Source organism: Pangasianodon hypophthalmus, chromosome 17 (genome assembly GCF_027358585.1).
Source record: "Pangasianodon hypophthalmus isolate fPanHyp1 chromosome 17, fPanHyp1.pri, whole genome shotgun sequence".
Lineage (NCBI taxonomy): Eukaryota > Metazoa > Chordata > Actinopteri > Siluriformes > Pangasiidae > Pangasianodon > Pangasianodon hypophthalmus.
The window spans coordinates 9693036-9705621 of NC_069726.1; the positions used below are offsets into that span (position 1 = coordinate 9693036).

A 12586-nucleotide genomic window follows, 5' to 3' on the forward strand; every position below is an offset into this window, starting at 1 on the left:
AGGTCAGCAAGATCACCTTTCTTTGATAATAGCGTCAGGACCGCTCTATGGCTACTCAATGGCAGCTTGCCTTCCTTCAGGCTATCCTGTAGCACATCTAGCAAGTCCTGCCCTAATACCAACCAGAAAGCCTTGTACAACTCAACTGCGAGCCCATCGATGCCAGGTGACTACTCATTCTCCAAACCGCTGAGTGCCGCCTCTAGCTCATCTAGTGTCATCTTCTTATCAGACTCGTTTGCTGATCTCTTGATTATGTGCATGTATTAGACTTATGGGTATGTATAAGTCTTTTCTCTCCATTTCTTTGCTCAAAACCAAAGAAGAACTTAGAAGGAGCGTCCATCTCTGTTACGCTTTTAACGTGCGAGAGGAGCAGTGCCCCCTGTGCTGTAATACTCAGCTGGTCAGCCAACTCAGTTTTTTCTTTTTTGAGAGCCTCATTGTGGCCTTGATTTCCTGGACTCCGCTAAATATCCACAGCTTTGAAAGATCTGGTTATGTCTTTGGTAACATATTCTGTGCAGTATTCTGTAAATCTAAATTTCCACAATTTGTATAACTTAATTTGCACTTTTGCCACATCCCACCACTGCTGCAAAGAGGTAAAACATGGCTTTTGAAGTCTAAAAGTGTCCCAGAAAAGTATAAAATTCTTTCTAAAATTAACATCGTCTAAATGCGCTGCATTAAAATGCCAGCATGCACTGAATGGTTCTACATAGCTTTTCCTAAAAATGCACTGAACCATGCAATGATCTGAAAACCCCACAGTATAGATAAAACAAGACCTAAAAACATTCAGCTGGTGCTTAAAACTATTAAAATGAAGCTTTGCTAGTGAAAGCATGCTGTCTTTGGAGTGAGCCCATATGAAAATTTATGAATATTTCTCCAGATCTAACACAATTCATGTGCTGCTATTAACTCGCACAAACGCTTTCCGGAAGCAGCATGAGGTTCTACGTGGTTCCTGTCCAAGCTATCAGCAGTGCAGATAAAATCTCCACCCACAATTAAAACTTCATTATCATTACAGGAACCAATCATAGTACTTAAGGTGTTTAATAGCAGCATCCTCTCTACACCTAGAGTAGGAGCTTACACACATATAAAAACAAAAGCCTCATTTTCAAAACACACTTTCACTTTTAAAAGTCTTCCTTTTAAAAATTCTTCAGCATCATAAGACTGTGGAATAAAAGACTCAGAAAACAGAAGAGCAACACCACCGCTAAGAGAAGTATTGTGACTTAATATAGCGAGCCCTTTCCACTCACTTGCCCAGTCAAAGGAGGTCTCTGTGGACTGTGTCTTTCCTAGCTAACTTTAACAGCTAACTTCTGTTTCACTAGTTCATAAAAAGAGGCTCTTTTCCTACAGTCACTAGTACCATTTCTGTTTTGTGTTACCATGGTGATTTCACTCACTGTTATATAATAAAAACAGGAACAATTTAATAAAGTTAAAAGCCATTATTATTTGAGGAGGGCTAAGTATGTCTTTTTAAGTTTGGTCACTGTTGCCTTCAGGTGGTAAACCTCTACATCTAAAAAGGTCCCTTTTGCATTAAATTTTCCCCTCATTGATAAATCATTGATGGGGTCTGGAAAGTAATCTTCAGGCGTCACTCCTTTTGGGGTAGTTTCATCTACAGTGGTCTCTGCTAAGGAGGGTTCTGCTACATCTGTCTCAGCCCAGGGGCGAGCAGGTACATCGGGCCCCTCGCTCCGCGTGGGTGTCTGTCTGCTCTTCCTTGTCCAGTTTTTCTGGACATACAAGGACCAAGTGTCCCGATTCACCACAGCTAAAACATTTTATTGTTGTATCTGTTGTAAAAAAAAAAAATTTAAAAAAATCTAGTGGAAGTTTCATCACCAGGTCGATCTCATCCACACCACTATTAAAAACCATGTAACCAGCTTCCTAAAGGACATGAGGTGTTTAATCTGGGGTGATTTACATCCCAGCAGGATTTTCTTAAAGAAACCAGTTTTCTATACAGGGAAAGGTCTTGTGCAATCATCTCATCTTTGATAAACTGGGGTACACTGGACAGCATGACTTTTTTTGACGGTGTACTGAGAGGAAACATAAGTGTAAGTGAATCATGCCTCACTGTTCCTCTTTTTACAATTTCGTTTACTTTCTCCGTTGTGTTTAGAAAATCAACAATAGCGTTGTTCATTCTCGAAGCAGACACGATGTTGTTATGTCCCACTACATTCCCCACAGCCAGGCAGCACTCCTCCACACTCACTACACACTTCTCCTTCACACCGTGTCGCCGTGCTCACTTGCGTCCCAGCAACATACAAAACACACAAGAAAGAGAAGGTTTGGAAATAACGTTCAACCACTCGCGCCTTCACACATGCGCATGCGCAGAGACAGAGAGAGAGCGAGAGAGAGCGAGAGAGAGAGAGAGAGATGCTCAGAAACATTTGGTTATTAAAACAATTAATTGTTTTTGTTTTTTTTTCCTTCTTACTGCTATTATTTTATCGAACCTTTTTTTAACTGTGTGTAAATGTGTATGTCTGTAATTTAACGTTTGGCAGTGTAAAACATTTTACCATGCCAATAAAGCTACCTGAATCTTGAATCTTGAGAGAGAGAGAGAGAGAGAGAGAATATGACTGTCTATCAAGCTTGAATCAAGCTTTAACTCTTTAACTGATGATGTTTTACTCTGTTGCTGCGGTAACCAATAAAACGTCCGCGTGGAAAAACTCGAAACTGCACTAACCAATCAGAAGGTGCAGATCGCGGAGCTGTGTGTAAAGCGCTCTCTGGTTGGCTGAGAAGAATTCCAGAAGTATTTTTGAAAATCCAGCGGTGCACAGCTGCCTGGAATGGCTGGTTTCGGGGTATGATTACTGTATTATTTATCGTTTTTACTTTGGATTTCTGGATTGAATTTATAGACCGTGATAGTCATATTTTTTCTTTAATCATGCAAACAGCTTTTTTGTAAATTAACCTATTTCTGCAACTTTATAATTCGCATAGCTTGACAGTTTGCAACGTTAGCAATAGTAATAAGAGTACGTTAACTGTTTTCAGTATGTTTAATTATTTCTAGCGACTAAGCAGACACTTTCAGAAGCGCAAGAAAAAGAATGGCAGCAGTCGACGTCTGGCCCTGAAGGCCAAGCAGTCATTAATGCCGGTATCTGACTGTCATGTAGACGTGTGAGTACAGACGTGTCCCTGTCAGTCCTAGCAGTAGGTCGTCAAGGCGACTGGACTTCTGGTATAATGTTTAGGGTGAGTCAGATCACTCACCCTAGTCGTGTGTAGGGTACATTGATTTTAGTAAAATGTAGATTTTAATAATACACTATCACTAATTGCTAGTCATGATATTATTAAATGATAGGATTGGGCTTTCAGCATCTCCTTCATTCACATGCTGTATCATGCTGATCAGAGCTCTCTCCCTCTCCAAAGGGACATTTCACTGGTCCTGATCCTTTGGTCGGGGGTAAACCCTTTCCTGTATAAATACTGGTTATCTCAGGAAGTTTGTCTTTTTCTCTTTTCCTTCCTGTCCTTTCCACAGCCATCATGTCTTCTTTACGTAAGGAAAATTGTGTCTCTCTAGGCTACATTTAATTTCTCTGTAATACATTATTTGAAATCACATTTGAAATGCATTATTTGAAATCACAAACCTTGAATATATCTATGTTTTGGGGGAGCAGTAAAGATACAAAACTACTTCTCATGCCTGGGGATTCTCCTGCCAGCAGGTTTGTGGTATCAGGTGTGAGTGCAAATAATTAACATCCAGGTAATTAACAGTGAATTCACCTATTTGTTTGACCTTTTTATGTTCAGTAGAGAAAATGAGCCAAACACATAAAAACTCATGCTGGAAAAAACATTTTTAGTACTGTTCCACTCTAAATAAAAAAAAAAAAATTTTAAATGGTCCATTTTGACCCAAATAAACCACAAAGGTTAAGTCCAGTTGCCTTGACTACTATACATTTAAAAAATAATGTGGATGCTTCACACATACACAGATGGAACTATAAACTTCCATAGTCTTTATAGTTAAGTATTGTGTTCTCTCTTTTTGTGCATGTACATACTGTCATACTCCTATTACTGTTTTTTTTTTTATCTCTGTTGTTGTAGTAAAAAGAATCCAGTTGATAGCACGCGGGTGGAGCTGGTTGCGGACACCTGTAATAAGAACAATGACAGACTATCCTTCTCTCCGAGAAGTGGGAGGTTGCTGAATGCAGTTGGGAAAGTTATGCAGCAATGGCAGCACAGAATCAGTCAGGTAAGTGTCAGTAATGAGTGCCAAATCACTGCTGACAAACACGCCTTCAAACCACTGTATAGAGATGTAACCAATATCCTAATTCCTAATAATCTCTTTTGAAGATCTGGACTGGATTTTGCAGTGTTTTATTTTTCTGGAGAGTTTATGCCCAGAGAGTGGAAAGTCTTCATGAGAAGGTGGAGGAGCTTCAGAAAGAATTACAGCTGCTTCGTACTAACACTCTGGTTAGTAGAATCTATGGCTATATATATATATGTGTGTGTGTGTGTGTGTGTGTGTGTGTATATATATATATATATATATATATGTATATATATATATGATGTTCTAATAATTTGTATACCCAATCTTTTCCCTACACTGTCTCCAAACTCTTTGCATATCATCTGAACAATTGGATCCTTTATTCGTAAACCACAATTCCTGACATGTCTGCAAGATGACACATTTTCAACTTCTTGTAATTCCTTTTTTTTCCTTTTAGATAAATGGTAATAGTGCTTTCCTGTCATGCTGGAATTACAATTTTTATGAACTTCTGACTAGTAAAAAGTGGTCAAGCTTTGCTCAGCTTGTAATTACTCATTGGGAAATTAGAATTTTCTAAACTCTCACTTGACAGTGAAATTCCTACTCTGAACTCGGGGTAGTCTTCTCACCTATGTGCGGTTGTTCCTGGCTCCTAATGAGATGATGGCGATAACTGCAAGTGCAATGGGTACAGGCATCCTACAGGCAAAACTCCAAACAATGCAAAACACTGTAAACCTTCATCAAATTTTACAAACTGAATGTTGCTTCATCGCAACCCATGTGTTCTGTGGTGAGTTTGAGTGATCCTCGCCCTCAGTGGAATACAGCATTAAGAGTCTGAGTGATACTTATCCTCAATCATGATTTTATTGATGCCTGTAATTTTCAAACACTGTGCAGCATCAGGAAGTGTTACAAACACTTATGACTTTGATACACAGCCTCCATTAGTTCCAAAGAAAGCTGCCCTGTGGGTCCCCAATGAAAGGAAGTAGAATGAAAGGATACTGATTTAACCATGGTTCTCCGACTGATTGGTGGACCATCATGCTTATCTGGGTCATTTAGGCTGACAAGAATGGCCAGAGGACAAGTTCAATTCGATTAAATTTCAATTCAATTTTTTTTTTTTTTAATTCAATTTGTCGGGGGGAACAGCATCCAAACATCTCAGTTCACTATACCACTCTATTCCCGTGAACCCTCCAGATCTGCTCCTTTATCTAAGAAAAAGCTATTCACAAAAGGCTTGACTAAGTAGTGGGGGCCTTTTTTATAGGCTGTACACATGAGACCATGATGACTTTGCTATTAGTTCTTAGCAAGGAATGAGCAAACAGGAAACCACAGTATTTCAACGGTTTGCACTCAAATATAATTGTTAAAAATTTAAAATTGCACTAATCATTGTAATATACCACAGAAGATCTCTAAGCATTGTCTCATTGCCCTTGTTGTGCTTCCATCTATGCATATATTTTTTTTAAGTTACCTTCTGAGCCAAGATGTTCTAGCTGCCATGGTACAACTGTCATGCACCACCATCAGCACAGCTCTGTTGCTCCACCTATTGCTCTTCCTCCCCCTCCACCACTTCCACCTCCTCCTCCGCCTCCACCACCACCTGTTCAAGTACCACAGAGACTGCCTTTAGTACCTAAAAGTAGGACCAGTCAGTCATCCTTGCAGGTACTAATCCATAAATTATGAAATGTAATAGTTCACTGTTTCTGTTTGTGTCATTACTAATTATTACCTAGCAGCAGTTTACAGAGGAAGTGAAAAGGGCCACTGATACTATTACTGATCTTGGTCACTCTGTCCATTCAGGAGAAGGTTGATCGACATGTTGCAGTAACCCTTAAGGACCTGCAGGCAGTGCAGCTAAGAAAAGTAACTACTAATAATAAAGTTCGGGTGAGGAAACATGCCTAATTTTGTCACCTTGTTATTGAACTACATGTTTGTAAGAAATCCTGAGAGTGAGAGTTTTCTGCAGATGTCTCCAAATGGAAAAAGAGCCCCTCTGGTCACTCTAGCAGACCTACAGAGAGTCCGTTTAAGACGTGTTCAGTGCAGCTTCCCATCACCAAAGAGGCGTAGCCCTGGCAGGTGAGTTCAGTATTACACTTCAGTATGACACTACTGACAAATATTTACGAGTGTGAGTCATCAAGCATTGTCCACTCTGGTTCGAGTCCAGGGTCTCAAGGTGAGGAGTCGAGATTTGAGTTTTAAGTCTTAATGCATTTTTCAGTGATGCAGAGAGAGAAGGGGGTAAAAGTTAGAAAAACAAAATGAAAATCAAAGTGAATATTTTCAGTGGCCAGAATTTTAGTGCATCCTTAATTTTTATTGTGCTTCTTTCTGAAGAGTGCTAAAAATAATTCAGAATATTTTTGTCTAGTCAGACCACACTAGTAGCCTGAATAGTTTTGGTACAAAAACAAACTAGCAAGTCACCACTGGAAGCTTAAAATAAGAAATAAAATCTCTCTCCTGTATTAATGGAAAATAGCAGAGAAACTGAGAAAACAACACCTAGTATTTTATTGTTAACTACACTGTAATAGACTTTAAGACTGAGCTATAACCTACCTCATTGTACCTCATTGATCTCCAGAGATTTTCACACTGCATGTCAGCAGACTAACTTGTATTATCTTTGACAAACCTTTCTTGGTCTTTAACTGATAGATGAAAATACATGTGATGTTCACCATTTTGGTGATTTTTCTGTATTTTTAGGTAGCTATTCTCTTTATCTTTTATTTAAATGTCTTTGTACACCAAGAACAGTCATTGTTCATTTGGGATAGACAGGAGTAGAGTCTTCTGGCACAAGTGTTTGTGCACATTTTGTCTTCAATGAAATTGGATGGGGCATAATTTCTGTAAAAGATAGGACGTAACAATTACTTAACGAGGCAGTAAATAAAATGTTAAGTCATAAGAGACTTGAGTACAACTCAAGTCATGGGCTTGAGACTCAAATCCTCATCTCTGCACTCATGCATCCTTTTGTCACATTCAAACACAGACATGGAGAAGGATACTTAGGCTAAACAATAACAAAATTAATATCAGTTGGCATTAAATATACAAAGAATGTAATGCCAAAAATAGGCTAGTAGAAGGCCACAGCCATGGCTCTCTCATTCTAATCAGAATGGACTTATACTTGGATTCAAATATTGTTTGAATGTGATGAACTATGGGGCAGCTATTTGACTGATTTGATTGTGTCATTTTCCTAAAACTTTATTCCTGTTCCTTGTTTCTGTCTATAGATCACCAAGCAAAAGCCCCATGAAACTGCGCTTACAACTTAGAAAAGTTCATATTGACTGGTAATTGAATCTTCATTTGTTATTAATTGTTCATTTGCTTTTTACTGAGGCTTCCTCATGTAAAATCAATCATGACCCACTTCCCCCAAAACATCCCCTTTGGTAATCACTCCCCCCTCCGACTGGCACCCTCATGCCACAAGATTGGGTGAATTAATAATTGCATGAATAATCAGGGGTACAGGTGTTGATGAAAAGTATATATATATTTACAGTCAGATCCATAAGTAAGCTCAAAAGTAATTGGACAAACTACCATAATCATAAATATTAGGATTTTTAATACTTGGATGCCTTTGCAGTTAATGACTGCCTGAAGTCTGGAACCCATGGACATCACCAAATGCTGAGTTTCCTCCTTTGAGATGCTTTGCCAGGTCTTTACTGCAGCCGCCTTCAGTTGCTGCTTGTTTGTGGGTCTTTCTGCCTTCAGTTTTGTCTTCAGTAAGTGAAAAGCAAAAAAACATCCTGTAAGTGGAGGGTCTGCAGGCTGAAACACCTTGTTGATGAGGGAGATCAGAGGAGTATGACCAGACTGGTTTGAGCTGACAGGAAGTCTATAGTAACTTAAATAAGCACTTTTAAACTGTTGTGAGCAGAAAAGCATCTCATCTTGAACAGGAATCTGAGGCTAGCATGGACACAGACACTGGAGTCACAGACTCCAGTCTTAAACTGTCGAGTTTGGGTGAGCCTGTGCCCAAGATAGCTGAAGGTTTCTGTTCTTGGCTGACAGGAGAGGAATCTGATGTGGTCTTCTGCTGTTGTAGCCCATCTACCTCAATGTTCTATGTTTTGGTGATGGCGGTGGCGTCCGGGATCGATTCAGTTTACCGGACAAATGAGTATAATAAATTTTGGGCTATACGAGAACGACACCATCAAGTAAAATTAAAGTTTAATTAACACTTTTTTGCATACAGTCTACATTTAAATAAACATAAATAAAATAGTCAACAGGCCTATGAATGCCACCAACAGTCCAACAGCTGAGAACAAGGAACCTTTCTGTTAATGGAAATGACATGACTGCTGATAATCTTTCATTTATCTTTGTTTTAGCACCCAAATGTTACCTTGCAATGCATATTCTCAAATGTTCGACTTTTCTGCTTCTTTGCAACTGGACTAGCATCATATGTCTCCATGCTTTTAGCTAAGGGTTGACTGTTTAACCATTGTCTGTTCAACAGCTCGATTGTACAGGAACTATTCGCCTGTAGCATTTGCCGTGTTAGCATTATTTATCTAAGATGTGTTCTTCACTAGCTGTCTAATTTTGTCACATAAAAATGGATATTAAAGAGAATTGGGAACCATTTAGAAAACTACATGAATCCCATTTCAATTCCTGTCTCATTGGCTGAACATGACCACTCAAGAAAACAGCAATTCCACAACAGTGGCTATATGAATTAGAGGCTCGCAGCAGGTAATGATACAACCCCCCAGTGGCTGCACGCTTAAACAGCTACAGTACATTTAAACAGTGACCCACAACCCACCTTTTTTACTTCAGCATATCGTCTATATTCATTTAAATAGACATATTATTGAATAAAAGGAGGTGCAGAAAAAAGTTTAATTACTTAAAAGAAATTATATGTACTTTATTTACTTTGAAATTTGTATGTCCGTTAAGTGAATATTTTGACCGGAGTGAGCCCTGACCTCAACCCCACTGAATACCTTCGGCATGAATTGGAACGTTGATTGTGAGCCAGGCCTTCTCGTCCAACATCAGTGCCTGACCTCACAAATGTTAATGTGACTGAATGGGCAAAAATTTCCTCAGACACACACCAAAATCCTGTAGAAAGAAGAGTAGAGGTCCATGGTTTTGTAATGGGAGTTTTAGGAGTATGTGAAATGGGAATTTTAAGAGTATTTGATATGCAAATGTACTACTGGAATTCAGAACCCCAAACAATATCATGTCTTAAGTGCTGATCTAAAATTTAATCTGCATTTGATTGTAAGTTAACTGAGCACAAAAGAAATGCACATTTTTAGATGAAGACTTTTCAGAAATACATTGTTTTATTTTTTTCAGCACTCCAAGTGATACACCACTGTGTAATAAAGAAAATATTGTAGAAGTATTTACGCATTAGTGCAATAATGAACAACGTTTTGGAAACAACTGCCAGGTAAGTAATTTTAAGCTACAACAGATACTTATATAATCTTATATAAAGTGTTTTCTTCATTCTTCACTCAGAGCATTCTTCAATCAGAGCCTGTTTTATTCTTGTTATTACTTGTACAGGGTTCTTTTCCTGTGGGATCATAACCACTGAATGCCATCAGCTGGAACTGGGACATGAAGAAATCAGCCATTTTAATGATTTACTTTGTACTGTGCTCCCACTGAGTATTGTAAAGTCCCCACCAAAAGTATTGGAAAGGCAAGGCCAATTCTTTTGTTTTTGCTATACACTGAAGACTTCTGGGTTTGAGATCAAAAGATGAATATGAGATGATAGATCAGAAATTAAGCTTTCATTTCTGCTATTTAAATCTAGATGTGTTAAACACCATGCACCAACATGGTACCTTTGTTGGCAGACCACTCAAAAGTAAAAGTACTAGAACAGATAGTCTTAAAATAAATAACACTTAATATTTGGCTGCATATCACTTGCTTGTAATAAACTGCATCAAGCTGGTGACCCACTGACATCATCAAACTGTTGCACTCTTCTTATCCAGGCTTGTACTGCAGCTTCTGTCTGTTGCTGTTTGTTTTGGGGGTTTCACCTTTCAGTCTCCTCTTCAGGAGGAGAAATGTATGCTCAATTGGGTTAAGGTCTCGTGATTGACTTGGCCAGTCTAAAACCTTCCACTTGATGAAGTCCTTTGTTGTGTTGGCAGTGTGTTTTGGGTCATTGTCTTGCTGCATGATGAAGTTCCTCCCAGTTAGATTGGATGCATTTCTCTGTAAATTTCTGTAGACTTCTGAATTTATTCTGCTGCTACCATTATGAGTTACATCATGAATAAAGATCAGTGAGCCCATTCCATAAGCAGCCATGCAAGACCAAGTCATGCTTAACCGATGAGCTTGTATGTTTTGGATCATGAGCAGATCCTTTCTTTCTCCTTTCTTTCTTCTTTGGTCTTTCCATCATCTCATCTCTGTATTTCTTTGCAAATTCCAATATGGACTTCTGATTCTTACTGCTGATGATAAATTTGCATCTATATTTCTGATCTCAAGGTCATCTTCAAATGATGGATTGTGATAACTTCACCCCTGCCCTGGGAAAGTTGTTGGTGATGTCACTGACTGTTGTTTTTGGGTTTTTCTTCACAGCTCTCACAATGTTTCTGTCATCAACTGCTGTTGTTTTCCTCAGCCGACCTGTTCAGTGTATGGATGTTACACCACTTTTTCAGGACATTCCAAATAGTTGTATTGGCTATGCCCAATGCTTGTGCAATGGCTCTGATTGAGTTTCCCTTTTTTCTCAGCTTCAAAATGGCTTGCTTTTCTCCCTGATCTCTGGTGTTCATGTTGGTTTATCCTTTTTAACAACAAATGCAGTCTTCACAGGCAACACCCAGGGCTCAAACCAAGAGTACATATTCAGGGCTATTAATTGTTTAAACACTTAATCTAACAGGGCACACCTGGGCAACAAGAAATACCTGTCAGTCACATGTTCCAATATGTCTGATCATTTGAAAAAATGGGTGGGTTCAAACAAAAGGTGTCATGTTCTAAAGCGTTTAACACTTCTAGATATAAAAATCAGGAAATGAAAGCTGAAATTCTGGTCATTCATCTTTTGATCTCAAACACAAACGTCTTCAGTGTATAGCAAAAAAAAAACAAAAAAAAAAAAAAACTTGCCCTTCCATTACTTTCAGAGAAGACTGTATGTTTATTTTGGTCTGTGGCTGGTTGGTAAATGACCTATTGGGACATGTATTTACTGTACTGCTATATTATCCATTAATGCTAACGGTAATGAGGTTTTTTTTTTTGGTTTACTGCTTCAAGTTCAAGTGATAAAGCTGATATTTTGGAACTGCACATGGAATACAGTTCATGCTAAAACATGTTTTATTGTCAGGAAGCAAACTGATGTTGGCACAATGTTTGTTTTGGGCGGCTATGCTGGCTCTCCTCCTATACAATGCTACACCAACACACTTTTCACAACAACCCTCTCCATGGTGGCAGGGTGGATTTAAAAGTGGCTTAAAGTGTGTTGGCTTTGGTGGCCTAATGGACAAAATGACATCAGGCCAATGCTGCCCTCCTAAATAAAATGCACTTTGGTCCAATCAGCTATAACTTGGCAATCCACGTGCCTCTCTGGTCAAGCTGGTAGATGGAAACCACTAATAAGTTACAGCTGTCTAATTTACGTAACATCATAGACAAGTTGTTTTAATGAAAATAAGACAGTAAGATGGAAGATCTCAAACATTTATTGATCAGGACAAGTTGATTATTGATTATAAATTGTTTATTAGACAAGTAATAAGACAGCTGGAAAATAACTTACCAGCTGACAGAAATGGCCTACCAGTTTGACCGGCTCTGCCTGTGTTTTGGTCAGACAAAGCTGGATTTTTCAGCACGTTGGCACCCAACATCACTTTGCTACCAAGGTTAGTCTGCATGTTGGAGTTAGTTCAGGCCTCACAGAGCTGCTGACGCTGGGACTCACAGGAATAACACTGCACAAGCTCCTCCACTACTCAGCAGATTTACTCAGTATTTACTCAGATTTACACACCCAAGCAATGCTATTAGGCTAAAAAAAATGTTGTTTAGTATTTTCCTGAAACCACTTTTTGTTTTATTTGCAAATGTACCTAAATATGATTTTTACTATGTGTGTATAATATGTAATTCCTAAAGTAAAGACATTCTTAAATAACTTTGGTC

At 38.7% G+C, this 12586-nt stretch overlaps 1 protein-coding gene across 2 annotated transcripts; it reads left to right on the forward strand.

Annotated features, from left to right (window-relative positions):
* The first annotated feature begins 2730 nt into the window (after positions 1 to 2730).
* On the forward strand, positions 2731 to 12538 carry prr11 (proline rich 11). Of its 2 annotated transcripts, XR_008304505.1 has the most exons (11): positions 2731 to 2870; positions 3086 to 3195; positions 4147 to 4297; positions 4402 to 4524; positions 5822 to 6022; positions 6164 to 6250; positions 6333 to 6445; positions 7624 to 7683; positions 7986 to 8127; positions 9737 to 9833; positions 9953 to 12538. XR_008304505.1 is itself a non-coding variant. In XM_026941863.3 (10 exons), the coding sequence occupies exons 1-9, from the start codon at positions 2856 to 2858 to the stop codon at positions 9795 to 9797; spliced, it is 921 nt and encodes a 306-aa protein (XP_026797664.3). In that variant the 5' UTR covers positions 2732 to 2855; the 3' UTR covers positions 9798 to 9833; positions 9953 to 12534. The 2 variants fall into 2 exon arrangements, 1 of the variants encoding a protein (XP_026797664.3); XM_026941863.3 differs by lacking the exon at positions 7986 to 8127 and having other exon boundaries at positions 2732 to 2870; positions 9953 to 12534.
* Positions 12539 to 12586: the final 48 nt, after the last annotated feature.

Coding starts and splice junctions, on each gene's coding strand:
- prr11 (XM_026941863.3), top strand. Junction 3,196..4,146: donor TCTGACTGTCATGTAGACGT/GTGAGTACAGAC, acceptor CTGTTGTTGTAG/TAAAAAGAATCCAGTTGATA. Junction 4,525..5,821: donor TGCTTCGTACTAACACTCTG/GTTAGTAGAATC, acceptor ATTTTTTTTAAG/TTACCTTCTGAGCCAAGATG.